Source organism: Aotus nancymaae, unplaced genomic scaffold (assembly GCF_030222135.1).
Source record: "Aotus nancymaae isolate 86718 unplaced genomic scaffold, 86718_ANA_hifiasm-v0.15.2.pri h1tg000010l, whole genome shotgun sequence".
Classification (NCBI taxonomy): Eukaryota; Metazoa; Chordata; class Mammalia; order Primates; family Aotidae; genus Aotus; species Aotus nancymaae.
The window spans coordinates 37,471,840-37,490,195 of NW_026988421.1; the positions used below are offsets into that span (position 1 = coordinate 37,471,840).

The 18,356-nt window shown below is 39.7% G+C and overlaps 1 protein-coding gene across 8 annotated transcripts in view; it reads right to left on the bottom strand.

Moving 5' to 3' along the window:
- Positions 1–18,356, bottom strand: part of EXOC6 (exocyst complex component 6) — a 227,817-nt gene that overhangs the window by 2,112 nt on the left and 207,349 nt on the right. For all 8 annotated transcript variants that reach the window (XR_001107871.2, XM_064374113.1, XM_012454790.2 and 5 more), the window contains one exon: positions 351–463. Coding sequence is in view for 7 of the 8 variants with exons in the window: in XM_064374113.1 (XP_064230183.1) it covers positions 351–463 (113 nt within the window). In the remaining variant the exon portion in view is untranslated. The remainder of the gene's footprint in view (positions 1–350; positions 464–18,356) is intronic.

Genomic DNA, 18,356 nt, shown 5'->3' on the forward strand with positions numbered 1-18,356 from the left:
GTCACATCTGACAAAATAACTTCTTTCCTGAGTTAATAGATTTTTTTAAAAAAGAAAGCTCCAATTGTCACATCCCCAGTAAACATATTTCTAAGGTCAATTAAGCTTGCAATTCAGAATACAAAGGGAAAGATGTTTTGTTCATATCAATATAAATAGCCATTGCTTATAAACTACACCAACTCTGAAGGGCAAGAAAGAAAGGCTTAACTTTTGGTCATTCAACTACAGTGAGCTTTTAAGCTCCATCTAGACTTTTCTTTTTTGATAGAAATCTCTAGTTCTTCATTTTATCACTGAATCAAAAAATGCTGAAATGTCGCACAAAAAAGTTTTCAGAATATACTCACTTCTCCAAAAGAGTAAGGGCTGTGTTTGGATTCACCCGAAGGTACTTAGAAGCTGGCTGTCCATAATCAGCTAGATAAGTAGACCAATCCCAAACCATAAACAGGTCAAGGAGCTGAGAAAGATGGGGGAACATAAAATGTGAAATTATTTGCCCATAGTTAATACATAAATTAAGTATATGCTATCCTTGGTCCATTTTAATACGGCGTGCTTCTTAGATGAAACAGAATGAGGAGATTCATTATTAAAACTTCATTAACCACTTTATAACCAAAATAGATCTTTTTACTTTGTTACTAAAAGTGCCAGGGGGTATTTTCTAGTAAAATACTTTGTGTTTTCAAATAATTGCAAAATAATTAAAACACTGTTAATAATAATACATATTAACCCTTGTACTGATGTATAGAAATTTTATCTTTATGCATTACTCAGCCAGTATCCAAATTTAATTAATAAAGGTCGCTGTACTACAACCTATACGAAGAATTTTAAAGAACTTAAATTGAACCTTTTTTACTCAGAGGTAAGTACGTTTACCTTTCAAAGACGCTGTTTGCACCTAGACTTTTCCAAAGTAATTTAAACCAAAAGCTCAGATAATCTCAATTAAGTGCATTAAACAACCTCTGCTGGATTCTCTCTGGTGATAGATCCTCGGTAGTATTATGAAATGAGGGCTTCAGGATTCAGCCTAACTCTAGGCTACCATTTTGTGTAAACAAACAACAACAAAAAAGAAACCCTCTTGTTTCCCGTGGTGTCTTAAAACTGACTGTTTACTTTATAATCTCCAGTTAGAATCGTTGTCAAATATGGAAGTAATCTTTTAAAAGCAATGCCATGCCTAAACCAAAGCACCAAACTCTTTATCCAACTTTAAAACCCTAATCCCCTTTAAGCCATTTAAAACCAACTTCCTATCCCCATTTGAATTGTTTCAGAAAGCTAAATGCTTTACTTACTACCTTCCTTTAGTTTTTATATTCTTTTTGTTTTAACTCACTTTTTAAGTAAAGGGTCTTACTGGTTTTGCTTTCAAATGGAGGAAACATTTGCATTTACTCATGGGATACAAGAGCCAAACACTGACTCTGAGAGGGATAAAACTCTGGGGTGATTAAAACCTTATAAAGGAAGGTTACCAGAAACTACCTTTTCTTGGTGAAGGTAAATAACTTGTTTGACTCTTTCCCCATCCAATTTAAAGGTATTAATAGAGATTTTCTTGCAACAGGCAGAACATTGTATAATGAAAATATTAACCTATGAAAAGCCACTCTATTTTCTTTCAGACAAGATACCATTCTGGCCCATTCCAAAAGTTGAAACACTGGGACAGAAGCTATACTGAGACAATGTTAAAGAATACACTGTCTGAAAAAGAAAAGGGAACTTAAAGTTCTATGTAATTTTTATCTACTGTTTGGCCACATTTTCCCCTCCCTTCACAAAGAGGAAAAGTTACTTTCATACACTCAGATGGTAAGAATGTAAATTAGTATAACTTCTCTGGAATGTGATTCTACACTGTATTTAAGAACCTTATAAAAATGGTCATTCCCTTTGATTCAGTAACCCTACTTCTCAGAATGCAACTTCAGGAAACAGACAAAAATTTATGCACAAAGATATTAATCTAAAAAATGTTATTTGGGTTATCAGAAAACTGAAAAAAGCCTAAATCTCAATATTAAGAGACTGGTTAAGTAGTGAGGCATATCTGTATGATGACTATCATGTGGTTATTAAAATTAATGTTTACACTGAATTTTAAATAATGTTTATGATAAATATTGCTACTTAAGTTACATAAAAACCCATCCAAAAGGACTGGAAGAAAATCTGAGAAAATGTTAAGAATGCTTGTTATAAGCTGGGCATGGTGGTGTGTTCCTGTAGTCCCAGCTACTCTGGAGACTGAGGTGGGAGAATCGCTTGAGCCCAGGAGTGAGTCCAGCCTGGGCAACATGATGAGACTTCACTGTAAAATAATTATTTTTTAAAAAGAATGATTGTTATTTCTGTGATGAGATTAAGATTAACTGTTATTTTCTTTATTTTTGTAATACTCAACAATGGATATGTGTTAATACTATAGTTATAAATAAGGTTTATAAATTTATACATTAAAATAAATTTCAATAATGAACACCCCTCACAGAGTTGTCAATAGAAGCCTCATTTTCAAGGATTCTTCTTTCAGGTGTATGTTTGTATTTGCACAACTGCGCACGTGCAATGCACGGAGTCAGCAGAAAGCAACCTCTTAAGGCTCTGTTTCTCTAGGCTGATTTACCCCCAAGTGAGAAAGGAGGAGCCTACTTAATGAATGAAAAACCTGCACCAACTCCAACTGTGAATACAGAATTGATTCTTTTACAGCACAAAACCGGACTGTCTTAGATAAAGAAACACTATGCTTACAATGTTCACATATGGTCAGATACTCATATGCAAATCTCTTATATGCAAATCACTAAAATTACAAGAACCACAAAATTAAACCTACTTGCCCATATGTAGACAAATCTAATCTATATGCTTTCATATTTACATTAATCTTTATTTATTTATTTTTAAGATGGGGTTTCACCATGTTGGTCAGGCTGGTCTTGAACTCCCGACCTCAGGTGATCTGCCTGCCTTGGCCTCCAAAGTGCTTGGATTACAGGTATAAGCCACCGCGCCAGCCCTCAATCTTTATAAAAATATTTATAGGCCAGGCGTGGTGGCTCACGCCTGTTAAATCCCAGCATGGTGGCGCGTGCCTGTAATCCCAGCTACTCAGGAGGCTGAGGCAGGAGAATCGCTTGAACCTGGGAGGCAGAGGTTGCAGTGAGCCGAGATCACGCCATTGCACTCCACCCTGGTCACTCCATCTCCATCTCCATCTCCATCTCTCTCTCTCTCTCTCTCTCTCTCTCCCCCCCCATATATATATATATATATATATATATATATATATATATATATATATAGACACACACACACACACAGACATATATATACACACATACATATATATACATATATATACACATATATACACACACATACATATATATATTTATAGAAATACATATTGTGCACAGTTAATTTACAGATATCTGTAGAAATTTGTTTCGTTTTTTGAGACAGAGTTTCACTCTTGTTGCCCAAACTGGAATGCAATGGCGCAATCTCAGCTCACCGCAACCTGCGGCTCCTGGGTTCAAGTGATTCTCCGGCCTCAGCCTCCCCAGTAGCTGGGATTACAGGCATGCGCCACCATGCCTGGCTAATTTTGTGTTTTTAGTAGAGATGGGGTTGCTCCATATTGGTCAGGCTGATCTCGAACTCCCAACCTCAGGCCTGCCTCGGCCTCCCAAAGTGCGGTATATTACAGGCGTGAGCCACCACACTTAGCCTCGAGTTTGCAAATTAATAGTTAAGGAATTCATTGCCAATGCAGATAAAAAGGCCAACCATCTAGATAAGATTCATTTATTTATTCCATAAATATTGACTGCTCACCTATCATGTGCTAGATACTGTGCTAGGTTAGGTACCAGAGATACAGTAATGGAACAAGACAAAATCTCTTTCCTCAAGGAGCTTACATTGTAAGTTGGGAATAAAAAGTAATCTTTTGAGTTAACATGGAAGAAATTATAAAGAAAAGCGATTCACACAGCATCCTAGTAATTTAAACTACAGTAACACATGAGGAAGCTACTATAAGTTTAATATAGAATAAGACAGAAACCATTAACTTATGTAGAAGCTGGTGAATGCTTGCTCATTCCGCTCTGTCTACCAATCCAATGGCTGAAGATCTAATGGCTAAGACATTTCTGTGTCTGTGTCCCAAAGACTACACATGAACATGGGCAGAGAGCAAAGATGGAGCCAGCAAGCATGCTGATCTCATATTCTTATTTCTCATTTTCATGTGTCTAAGAATTTTTCAAATGCATAGTACTGCTGGAACAAGTAAATAGAAACAAACTTCAAAGCTGGGCAGCAAGCTCATAAAGTGTGTCTAGCACAGGGTAACCATTCAGTAGTTATTCGAGAAATAACTGATTTACTGATGATGTCAGACCATTACTCCAAGTTTCCTTGGGAGCTTTTTTCTTAGGCTTTGTAAGTACAGACTACTTTAGCTTATTCTGATAGCTCTCTGAAAAAGGCCAGTGTTGGCTTGTAGGCAAACTATGCCAAGTGAATATAGTGAAGTGACATCCCTCCATCTTTTCATTGGGGTATTGATAAAGAGGAGAGATCCATCATAATACAGCATTGGGTCTAATGTTAAGTGAATTAAATGATCTTCCTGGAGAAAGCAGCATTAATATTTCTGAATGGTCTACCAGTCTCCTTCATCCATAAGAATTACAAGGTCATTTTTCACTTTTTAAAATACAGTTCTAGTGAAGTGAAGGATAAAACAGAAAACCAGGACTTTATTCCTGGGTCCCACCTAACATTATGCCAGGCCAGATTTTATGGACCGAGCCCATTTCCACAGGCGGCTATCCATGCCTGTACTGACCAAGATGACCCTGGTCTTTGACTGGGATGACTTAAAAAGAACATGATTGCTCTGGAGTCAGAGTGTGATGGGAAGGAAAGAGGAAACTGGGGTGTTGCCAGGTATAAACACTGATATTAGCCTTCGCTCCACCCCAACAGTTATTGCCTTGTGGACTGCCTCTCACAATTGGTTAGACTTCACAGGATGCACTATGTTCTTAATGCTAAGATCTACAGCATGAAAAATCTCACTTGTCTACTTCAAGTTTTGTTTCCTTCAGATGGCAATGCCCAAATAATACGTTTGTTATTAATCACACAAAATCTCTTTCAGTCTTGTAAATAAACAGTAGGACATGGTCTCAACAGGTGAATTTATTAGTTAACACGTATACCTGAAGTTCAAAGATGTAGATCAAACATGAACAGAAACAAAAATCTCCCCAGATTACCCAAAAGCAATTTTACAATTACTTATTAAAGGATAAAGTCAGGCATATGATAATGAAAATTGGCATTAAGTTCTTTAAATGGGTTTCTTCCAATAGTCAAGTAAAGTAATTCTACCTTAAATCCTTTTGGGAAGTAAGCAAAGTATGGATGATATAAAAATGAAAAACCAAAATCATGTGCCTCAATTCTACCTCATCATGATTTATAAGATTATCTGAAATTAGTATCCCAAGTTTTTTTTCACCAAGGATTCAAAAGTACCCTTCATAACTAATCTGATAACATAAAGTGGACGTATGCCAATATTTGTAAGTGAGTTGTACGTTTCACTTCCTCAGCATTCCCTGTGTGTGTCCAGCAAACAAAAAGATCAGCTTAAGGAAAGAAGTGTTACATGGGTGGTCCCATTTATATGCTTAAAATAGTTGAATCACTTCAGAATTACTGAGGAATTCATTTGTGTCAACCCATTTAGCTTACTGACAGTTTCCCATCCTACAGACTCACTCTAGATCTATGCCCAAGGAACTTGGGGTCTCAGACCCGTTGAGATCACTTTATACAAATGACACAATGAATCTAGGCAGACTTAAAACTATTCTATGAAACGCTTGAAGTGACTTTTTGCCTTTTGTAAAAGTGAACCCACAGTGCCAGGTCATTTTTTCCTTGAATCTGGTTTAGCTTTCTTTGTTTTGGGTCTTTTGGGTTTTGCTTTTGAAGCACCTCAGGGGCAGTGACCCAGGACAGAAGATAAATAAAGTTAAGCCAACCTCAAGAGAAAAGCAACTGGGGATACCAGGTTTGCTTTTGTAAACGTGAACAGTGACCTGGGGGCTCAGGGTCAACCTCAGTCCCCCAAGTTCCCTTTTCCAAACACTAAATCCACCTGGGACCTCAGAGTTGCTTTGTGGATTCCAAAAGTAAACCAGGAGATCATTTTTCCTTTGCTTCCAAAAAACAAAGCTAAGGCCTGGGTTCCTAGAGTGCTCCAGAGATTTAAACAACAAAAGTCCTGGGGGAAAAAAAAGTCCTAAACCCTAATACTGCTTAAAGAAAGAAATACTTGTCCTTCAAACAAATCCTGAGTAATATGCCACTGGGAATTCAAGAAAAAGGGGTCTTACTAAATTAGCTACATTGGTAAAAACTACAAGTCCTTTCTCTAAATACATAGCGAGGTCAAATGATGAGCTCCATATGATTTTTAAAGCACTGGATTTGTCTTCCTTTCTAGCTACCTGAAAACACCACATTTGGAAAACTCCACATGTAGCACAGAAGAGAATTTTAAGTAGCAGCCAAAAGGAGCACAGGCAAAAACTATAATATAAAGAAGCAAAACAGTATTGTGCCTCCAGCCACCTCACTTTTTTGCCTTCAGATGTTAACTGCCTTCAAGCTACCTTCTGGATCTGATGCACCCTCACCCAAGCCTGCCCTCTTCCAATGTTCCATCTGCCAGACTTGTTCTTGGCCATTCCTTCCGCTCCCACCTCTGTGAAGACTAGGAGTGAGCTCTGAGCACTTCATGCTGAAGAAGCTGCTTAAAAAAAAAGATCTCGGGCCGGGCGTGGTGGCTCACGCCTGTAATCCCAGCACTTTGGGAGGCCGAGGTGGGTGGATCATGAGGTCAAGAGATCGAGACCATCCTGGTCAACATGGTGAAACCCCGTCTCTACTAAAAATACAAAAAATTAGCTGGGCATGGCGGCGCGTGCCTGTAATCCCAGCTACTCAGGAGGCTGAGGCAGGAGAATTGCCTGAACCCAGGAGGTGGAGGTTGCGGTGAGCCGAGATCGCGCCATTGCACTCCAGCCTGGGTAACAAGAGCGAAACTCCGTCTCAAAAAAAAAAAAAAATGATCTCTTTAAGTCACTTCACTCAGGTGAACTGTACACACAAAGGTAGAACGTTCTTAAAGCTGTTTTTACGCCAAACTAATGTAGAAGTCCTAGATAACCTCTAGGTGGGTTTGGAATTTGAAGGGAAAAAAAAAAGAGGCACATAGTAAAATTTACATAATTGGATTTATATACGTCCATATTTGCTTTATATTGATTTTTTTTTTTTTGGTCACTACCATGGGTAAAATAGCATATAGAGATATAGGTGTGAATTTATATGGTTAACTTATTAAAACGAATTTTATCAAATACATAGTTAATAATCAAATGGAGCATATCATGAAACCAATGGTTCACTGCCCTACTCAGAAGTAACCATGCTTAACTCCTTACTTACTTATTGTGGTTTTTGTTGTTGTTGTTTTGAGACAGAGTCTCACCCTGTCACCCAGGCTGGAGTGCAGTGGTGCAATCTCGGCTCACTGCAACCTCCGTGTCCCAGGTTCAAGCAATTCCTGTGCCTCAGCCTCCAAAGCAACTGGGATTATAGGTGCAGACCACCATGCCCAGCTAATTTTTGTGTTTTTTGTAGAGATGGGGTTTTGCCATGTTGCCCAGGCTGGTCTGGAACTCCTGGCCTCAAGTGATTCACCTGCCTCGGCCTCCCAAAGTGCTGGGATTGCAGGTGTGAGCCACCATGCCCCTACTTTAACTCCTTTTATAGTTCTAGTGATCGTCTCATTATCCCTAATAGGTTTATTTTTCTAATTTTGAATTTATTATTTTATAGCTATCACATGAGTGTTTCCCTTATTTTATACCAGCTCTCTACTTGGGTAGCTATCTTACCATTTTTGTCTATTTTTGTTTTTATAACTTTAATACAATTAAACCTCTATTTCTTGTTATATCACTTTTAAAGATTTTTTTTTTTTTTTTTTTTTTTTGAGACGGAGTTTCGCTCTTGTTACCCAGGCTGGAGTGCAATGGCGCCATCTCGGCTCACCGCAACCTCCACCTCCTGGGTTCAGGCAATTCTCCTGCCTCAGCCTCCTGAGTAGCTGGGATTACAGGCACGCGCCACCATGCCCAGCTAATTTTTTGTATTAGTAGAGACGGGGTTTCACCATGTCGACCAGGATGGTCTTGATCTCTTGACCTCGTGATCCACCCACCTCGGCCTCCCAAAGTGCTGGGATTACAGGCTTGAGCCACCGCGCCCGGCCAAAGTTTTGTTTTTTAAAACAGCTTTGAGATGTAGCATACAGTCCACTCATTTAAAGGGTACAAATCAATGGTTTTGACTCTATTCACAGAACTGTGCAATCAACTCAATCAATTTTAGAGCCCCTGAAAGAATCCCTATAGCCATTAGCAATCACTCTCCAAATGGGAATCACATAACATTCGGTCTTCTGGCCTGGCATGGCGGCTCACACCTGTAATCCTAGCACTTTGGGAGGCCAAGGCTAGAGACTAGGAGTTTGAGACCAGCCTGGACAACATGGCAAGACCCTGTCTCTACATACAATTAAAAAATTAGCTGCTGTGGTGGTGAACACCTGTAATCCCAGCTACTTGGGAGGCTTAGGTGGGAGGCTAGCTTGAGTCCAGGAATTGGAGGCTGCAGTGAGCTATGAACTGTATTACAGGATAGGTAGCAGAGCAAGACTCTGCCTCTATTTAAAGCAAAACAAAACAAAACCTACCATGTGGTCTTTTGTAACTGGCTTCTTTTGCTTAAACATGTTTTCAAGGTTCATCATGTCGTAGCATGCATTATTACTCATTCCTTTTTATTGACAAATAATAATGTATTCTATAGACATACCACACCTTGTTTATCCAATCATCAGTTGATGGACATTTGAGTTTATCTTTTTGGCTATTAAAAATAATGCTGCTTTTAACATTTATGTGCAAGGTTTTTGTAGAAAACTGTTTTCATTTCTCTTGGGTATACATTTAGGAGTAGAATTTTGTTATATAATTTTTTTTTTTTTTTGAGACAGAGTCCTACTTTGTCACTCAGGTTGGAATACACTGGCACAATCTTGGCTCACTGCAACCTCCGATTCCAATTCCCGGGTTCAAATGATTCTCTTGCCTCAGCCTCCCCAGTAGTTCGGATTACAGGCAACTGCCATAACACCTGGCTAATTTTTTTGTATTGTTAATAGAGACAGGGTTTCTCCATGTTGGCCAGGCTGGTCTCGAACTTCTGACCTCAGGTGATCCACCCACCTCGGTCTTCCAAAGTGTTGGGATTAGAGGCATGAGCCACCACACCTGGCCCTGTATAAACTCTGAATAGGATCTTCTGACTTTACATTTAGTAATATAACATTATACGCCTTATGTAGGGTTTTAAAATAATTCTTTTGCCAATTGGGGTAAAATATTTATATCATGTATTTAAACCCAAATAACAAATAGGTATTTGACTAAAGTCTCCTGAAAGTTCTTTAGGAATGCAGAAAGATGTATGTATGTACGTGTGTGTGTGTGTGTGTGTGTGTGTGTGTGTCTGAGAAGGCATCTTGCTCTGTCACCCAGGCTGGATGCAGTGGCACGATCTCGGCTTACTGCAACCTCCACCTCCTGGGCTCAAGTGATTATCCTGCCTCAGCCTCCCGAGTAGCTGGGATTACAGGCACGTGCCACCACCCCAGCTAATTGTTGTATTTTTAGTAGAGACAGGATTTCACCACGTTGTCCAAACTGGTCTCAAAGTCCTGACCTTAAGTAATCTGCCTGCCTCAGCCTCCCAAAGTGCTAGGATTACAGGCGTGAGCCACCGTGCCCAGCCAATGTTAATAAATTCTTACCAAGAATTTTTTCATCTGTTTTTGAAAAAAAAATAAAAACCTACAATTATTCAATAGAAGAAAGAACGTGTCATGTAATTTCCTCAAGTAGATTCACTTCAAATAGTTGACTGTGACTTAGATTTTTATAATACACACCACATGCACACACAGAAACACACACACATAGGCATGGCTTGTTTCTCTTAAGTGTACTGAACATAAGAGTTCAGCTTCCTGACATTGTAAGGTAGGTGATAAATGAAGCAGTAGTACTTTACCTAATTACTGAAACAAAAAATCTGGATTCAGTCTGCTTTGTGTCTTCTCTCTCACAATTCTTGCATCTAATTTATTGACAAATAGTACCAACTTACCTTCCTAAATATTTTCTGTATTTACTTTCTTCCACCTTCTTCTTTTTTTTGTTTTTGTTTTTGTTTTTATTTTTTTTGAGACATAGTCTCGCTCTGACACCCAGGCTGGAGTGCAGTGGTGCAATCTCGCATCACTATAAACACTGCCTCCTGGGTTCAAGCAATTATTGTGCCTCAGACTCCCCAATAGCTAGGACTACAGGCACAGGCTCCCGTGCCTGGCTAATTTTTGTATTTTTAGTAGAGACAGGGTTTCATATGTTGGCCAGGCTGGTCTCAAACTCTAGGGCTCAAATGATCTGCCTGCCTCAGCCTCCCAAAATGCTGAGATTACAGGTGTGAGCCACTGCGCTCAGCCCTCTCCCAACTTTCCATCCCTACTATTACTACTACTGTCCTAGTTCAGACATCATAATCTCTCCCCTGGGGCCTTTGATCTTACTTATTCCCTCTGCCTCTCTCTTCCAATAACCCAGCTCAGCCAACCTTCACAATGCTGCCAGAGAGATCCAGCTAGAACACAAATTTGATCACACCATTCCCTTGTTTAAAACCTTTGATGTCTCCCCATTTCCTACGAGATAAAGTTCAAGTTTCTTAACATGACACGCAAAGCTCTCTTGCACCTTATCCATCTCAACCTTTTGGCTTCCTCTCCCTTCATGTAACCCAGCCTCCTAAATAAGGAACTACTCTTAGTTCTCTTAGAAACTATGACTCGGCCAGGTACGGTGGGTCATGCCTGTAATCCCACCACTTTTGGAGGCCAAGGCAGGCAGATTACCTGAGGTCAGGATTTTGAGACCAGCCTGGTCAACATGGTGAGACCCCATCTCGACTTGAAAATACAAAATTAGCTGGGTGTGGTGGCAAGCGCCTGTAATACCAGCTACTCGGGAGGCTAAGGCAGGAGAATTGCTTTAACCTGGGAGGCAGAGGTTGCAGTGAGCCGAGACTTCGCCATTGCACTCTAGCCTGGGTGACAAGAGCAAAACTCGGTCTCAAAAATAAAAAATAAAAAAACGGAAACCATGACTACCCCCAGGACATTCCTCATTCCTCAGCTCTTATGTATGGAGTCTCCTTTCCCTTCTTCTACACCCAGGTAGCTCTTACTTAGTTCATAACACTTAAGTCTAAATCAGTCTCCCAAGAAGCCTCTCCAGACCACCTTGGTTGGGTTAGCTGTCACTCTTTTGTGTCCTCATACTACCCTATACCTATCTGTATCATGGTGTTTTTCACAGTATATTGATATTTTGGATTAGTTTATTTACCGACAAAAGAATCAAATATCAATAATTCCTTTTTTAGTCTGGGTGATTCATAGCTATCCCAGCCCTTGCCTCCTTTCAATATCTTAATAGTTGAAGTGCCTTTTCCCTCCTTCGAATAATGTACTTCGTAAGTGCCTCAAAGCTGGTGACTTATTTTGCTTAGTATCTGTATCTTCACATTTAGCCCAGTAATTGGCATATACTAGGCATCAACTAAGTATTTATTGAGATTAACTGCATATGTTATATTTTGATATATAATTCCGTAAGTCTACACTGAACCCATATCATATACACGAACAACAGAGCTATGTTATCATTTACATGTAAACTATTAATTAAGACATCTCTGAATTTTAGTAATGTTTTATAATTATTCTGAAAGCCAGACTATTGATTGATTTAATTTGTGCCATAGGATGTACTAAAATATTTCACAACCAAAGTTCTGCTCCTTTTGTAAACCGGTGAGGCCACCATCAAACATGTTAAATAAACATTCCCAGGTCATATATTTAATTTTCTGTACAGATTCGTTACATCATCTGCTACACTTACATAACAAGTAGTTATGTAATGACTTCACCAATGAAGCGCAAAGACCTCTAATACTAAGGAAATCAAACCTTGAAACCCATGATGAGAGGTGTTCAATAGACTTTCAGTTCTCTCTGATGAGTCACTTTGCTCCATTGAAGCTATGAAGAAATAAGATCTGCTTGTATAAATTGACTTTGGAAGAACTTGAGCAACAAAGGAAGACAATATGAATTAGCCAATTAAAAAAATTGTATGCCAACATGTCTATACTCTAAGATATGGCAGTTGCTTGAATGAAGGAAGCCAGACCAGGCTAGGTTTCTGCAGTACAATTGTTAAGAAAAACGTGAGGAAAGAGAATAACTAGTTTTTCCAAATTTGAAAAAATCTAAGTGGTTATTCTCCCCAACTCAATGGTTATACCTTAAAATAAGGCAAACGAACACTTGGAGAATCCAATAGCTAGATTAATTTAGTCTTCAATATAAGTAGTCACATATGTTTTACTCTAAAATTTTAGGAAGTCAAATAATACTTATAATTTGCATTAGTTATAAACAATAACTCTGGCTTGTTTTATTTTTAAGGCTGAACTAAAATTAAAACTAAATACTTGGCCGAGCACAGTGGCTCACACTTGTAATCCCAGCACTTTAGGAGGCTGAGGCAGGCAGATCACTTGAGGCCAGGAGTTTGAAATTAGCCTGACCAGCATGGCAAAATCCGTTCTCTACTAAAAATACAACAATTAGCCGGGCACGGTAGCGGGTACCTGTAGTCCCCTCAACCTGGAAGGCTGAGGCAGGACAATCGCTTGAACCCAGGAGGTGGAGGTTGCAGTGAGCTGAGATTGTGCCACTGCACTCCAGCCTGGACAACAGTATGAGACACTGTCTCAAAAAAACAAAAACAAAAACAAAAAACCCCAAAAAACTAAATATTGAAGTCCCCAGAGGCATCTTATCATTCTCTTATTTAAAATGGAACTCAAGCCATTCAGGATAACTGAGACAAACCAAGATCATTAAATCCCAATTGCCTCAAGAGGAAAAGGGAGATCATTTCTATGGCAATAGATTAGTGGGGAAAATAGATTCCAATTTTAGCAATAAATCTTTGGTGAAGTGACCTGAATTTCAGACTCAAGTCTCATTTCTTATGCTTTATACAGATAAGGACTTGGTTTTGTGCCCCAGAGTATAAATACAGACCCATTACCATTTTGCCTTGGGTTTCTGAAGGAATGCAAAGTTGGATTACCATACTTAGCCTGATGGAAATAAGGAAAATAAGGATCTTGTGGTCTGCTGTTAAAGACAATATTACATTATCTTGGTGAGTATTTACTTAAGAGGGTTTACAACCTCACTCATTTCTTTCAAATATTATATTTTATAATCTTTACTCAATTAAAAAGATATGTATTTAGTTTACTTTTCTTGAATCTCAAAGGCACTTCTCTTATGCTAGATAATGTATTAACCCCTAATTATCCATTTACTTCCAGGCTTGATTGTATATGTAATTACCTTTTGTCACGTACAATAATTTGCGCGACAAACATGTCAGAACACTTGCTGCTTAGTCTGTTTCAACAGATAAATGTAGTCTTTCCATAGCCTCAAGGCACAATTAAACATGAAGAAAAAAGGCAGTTATCAAACTACACTGAAGCTGATTCACTAAGGCAGGAGTTCACAGCATGTAGTCAGGGCTTACTTTGGGGCCTGATGCTTGCTTGAATGCTTAGTTAGTAACAGATTTCTGAGACAGGAAAACAGTGACAACACTGTAACATTCTGACCAGTGCAGGTAGCCACATGAACTTCAAAATGGGGAACAGATGAACTTTAAGATGTAGCTTAGTTAAGAAGTAGCTACTGGTTAACAGTATTGAAGTCACACCTTCACTACAGGTTACTGGATAAAATAAAAAAAGAGAAACTAAATAAAAACAGCAGGCAAAGGACTTATTTTCTCGGGAAGATAAATGCAGCCACTGGAATTAAGTGGATTGTGATCTAAGTCCTGCGATGCTTGCACGATGTGAATCTGCACTATGGGAGTATGAAAAGAAATCCCCACCTGACCTCTGGATAACCTAAAAACAGGAAATTAGGACATTTCTAAGCAAAATAGGCTGTGTTATCCTGTTAAGATAATTGTTTCCATTGACACTTTGCATAAACATCTTACACTAGGCCATCAGAAAAAACTCAAGCCATGGCGTCTCTTCTTTGTAATACATAAAAACAGTGCCTGGCCCAGTGCCCTCAACACAGTTGAGAAGGTAAAGTTTGTTGATGATAATTAAGAGAAGAACAAAGAAGAGAAAGAGAAATAATAAACAGGTTTACTGGAAGTATTCTTTAAGTATTTACAGTTGGTTGAAAGTAAATTCATAAAACATTAAAAATACAACTTAATTCAAAGTAACAATCTGGGGTAATTAAGAGCATATGCAGTGATTTTAAGGAAAGCTCAATAGACAATGCAACTTAACATGAGTCAGCATTTTAAAAGAATAATTGTAAAATATATGATATTTGATTATGGTGCTTCAGAATGTTAGAAATCAGCACCATCTTGCTGGAAAAAATCAAGCTCTTCCTTTGTATCACTTAATCAATACTCTATGGATATTATTTGCCTATCCAATTATACTTCACTTAAATAAGAAAATATTTGAGAGTTAATACTTCTTATGACACTGTCTTAGTCTGTTTGGGTTACCATAACAAAATACCATAGCTTGAGTAGCTTATAAACAATAGAAATGTATTTTTCAAAGTTCTGGAAGCATACTATATAGCAGGTACCAGTAGTATTTACATTTTTGCCCTACTAAATTTTCTCCCAACCTGGTTTTTAAAAATCAAGCTACTTTCATTTTGAGACGGAGTCTCGCTCTGTTGCTCAGGCTGAAGCGCAATGGCGCAATCTTGGCTCAATGTAACCTCTGCCTCCCAGGTTCAAGCGATTCTCCTGTCTCAGTCTCCCAAGTAGCTGGGACTACAAGCACGTGCCACCACGCCTGGCTAATATTTTGTATTTTTAGTAGAGACAGGGTTTCACTGTGTTAGCCAGGATGGTCTTGATCTCCTGACCTCATGATCCGCCCACCTCAGCCTCCCAAAGTGCTGGGATTACAGGCGTGAGCCACCACGGCTGGCCACTACTTTCATTTTGAATGAATCATTTAAGGGAGTTAAAAACGCTGAGTCCCAACTTCCTCTTCTGTAAAAGAGACTGTGTTCACATATGAGAAGCACTATATTTGACACTAGTGATGAAAAGACGGTGATGGCCCAGTCTTTGGATTTAAGAGTTCATAAGTACAAAGCGAAAGATATTCACACAAACATAATTACAAACTAACATGCTGATTACACAGACGGACATATGCGTAGGTTATCATTAGAGCATTAATTATTGCTTAGGGGGTGGGAAGTAGACCCAAGGAGCTATCTTAGATGATACCCAAACTGAGTCTTAAGGAGTTAATCAAAGGAGGGTTCATGGTATTTCAAGCAGATGGAACATGTGAGGAAAGATACAAGGACAAAAAACAGTTGTGCTTATGGGGGAAATGCCATGGACTTTAGTGCTACTAACCTGAAATATGAGTAAGCAGGTAGCGGGTAGTACAAGACAGGCTGGAGAAGGGGTCAGGGGCTGACTCATAAAGGATATATATACGCCTTGTGAAGGAACTTTGGGTAGCCATTGAAAGGTTCTAAACAAGGGAGCTAGCCGAGTGCAGTGGCTCAGGCCTGTAATCCCAGCACTTTGGGAGGCTGAGGCAGATGGATCACTTGAGGTCAGGAGTTTAAGACCAGCCTGGCTAACATGGCAAAACCCTGTCTCTACAAAAACACCAAAATTAGCCAGGCTTGGTAGCATGTGCCTGTAATACCAGCTACTCAGGACGCTGAAGCAGGAAAATCACTGGAATCCAGGAAGTGGAGGTTATGTGAGCAGAGATCACAACACTGCACTCCAGCCTGAAGACAGAGCAAGACTCTGTCTCAAAAATAAGTAAGGCAGGGCACGGTGGCTCATGCCTGTAATCCCAGCACTTTGGGAGGCCAAGGCGGGTGGATCACAAGGTCAGGTGTTTGAGATCAGCCTGACCAACATGGTGAAACCCCGTCTCTACTAAAACTACAAAAATTAGCTGGGTGTGGTGGCGTGCACCTGTAATCCCAGCTACTTGGGCCACTGAAGCAAGAGAAGTGTTTGAACCGGGGTGGCGGAAGTTGCAGTGAGCCGAGGCACCACTGTACTCCATCCTGGGCAACAAAGCAAGACTCCATCTCCAAATAAATAAATAAATAAGGCCAGGCACAGTGGCTCATGCCCTTAATCCTAGTACTTTGGGAGGCCAAGGTGGGGAGATCACTCGAGGTCAGGAGTTTGAAACCAGCCTGGCCAAGATGGTGAGATCCTTTTGTATTTTTTGTAAAAAAATTAGCTGGGCATAGTGGTGGGCACCTGTAATCCCAGCTACTTGGGAGGCTGAGGCAGAACTGCTGGAACCTGGGAGGTGGGGGTTTCAGTGAGCCAAGATCATGCCACTGCACTCCAGCCTGGGTGACAGAGCAAGACTCCATTTCAAAAAAACAAACAAACAAGGGAGCTGACATGGTCAGATTCACCACTTAGGTTCTGTAATAAATGCACTTACGGCAGAAAAAAAAATTAGGAGACGATTGTAACTATCTTAAAATACACTGGGACAGATACACTGGGACAGACAGGTACATAGTTGGGATAGAGAGAAAATGATGAATACGTGGTAGGCAAGTAGTTAACATGGAGAAAAGAGGATGGGTTTGAGAAATATTTAGGAGAAAAAAATCCCTAGGACATGGTGATTGTCTGGATGTAGAATATGGGGGAGTGGTTCTACCAATCAAAACAGAGAACATGAAAACAGAGAACATGAAAAAGAGATGTGATTTGAGAATGAGGGAAGACTACATGTGAACAGCTTTGGTCACACAGCATGTGGAACACACACCTAAGTCAAATGGTTTACCAAGCATCTGGATATGTATCTAAGGCATACAACAGTTTATGCCAGAGATTTGATGAGAGTGGGTCAGCTCACCCAGGTCAGGAGTATAGGGAGCAGTGTTCTAAGGAGAGAAATCTTGGGAACACCAATATTTAGGGGGAGAAAAGGAGACCACAAAAAAGAAAGAGGAAGAATGTTAAGGGAGTACAGAGTTTGAAGGCGAGAGAATTTTAAAGAGGATATGATCCACATTATCAAATGCAGCAGAAAGAACCAGTAGGATATGGGCTAAAAATGTCTACTGGCCTTCCCTGGTGACCTAAGTGAACACTATTTCAGCAGTGTGGCAAAGCAGATAGGAATGGATTGAGGAATGAATGAGATGAAGAAATAAGAATCAATTTTTTTTTTTTTTTTTGAGACAGAGTTTCGCTCTTGTTACTCAGGCTGGAGTGCAATGGCGCCATCTCGGCTCACCGCAACCTCCGCTTCCTGGGTTCAGGCAATTCTCCTGCCTCAGCCTCCTGAGTAGCTGGGATTACAGGCATGCGCCACTATGCCCAGCTAATTTTTTGTATTTTTTAGTAGAGATGGGGTTTCACCATGTTGACCAGGCTGGTCTCGATCTCTTGACTTCTTGATCCACCTGCCTCGGCCTCCCAAAGTGCTGGGATTACAGGCTTGAGCCACCGCGCCTGGCCAAGAATCAATTATAAACCATTCTTTTAAGGATGCAAATGAGGGAAGAGAAATTGGAAATAGCTAGAATGTTTTTAGGCTAAGAAAAGGATAAAGCAGAGGAAAAGCAGATGAATGATGAAACAAAATCCTATAGAAAAGATGGGGTCAAGGGAAAAGGAAGACGAGAGCCTCATTAAAATGGTTTCCTAACACCAGAGAATGAAAGACAGGAAGGATGTGTGTGGATACAGACAAGCTGACTACAAAAGCAACAGTGATAGACTGACAGTGATAGAGGTGGAAGACAGGAGGCTCAAAGAGGCTGGAGCTTTCACTCAAGAGTAAAGGAACAATGGTCTACAAATAGAAATGAGGAGCCAGGGGAATACCAATCTCATTCACACCATGCAGCCAGTGAAACAATGCATCCTGCCACTAGAGAGAGCTGCAGGGCTAGCAGTATTCTCTGAATTCTATGAAAAGGA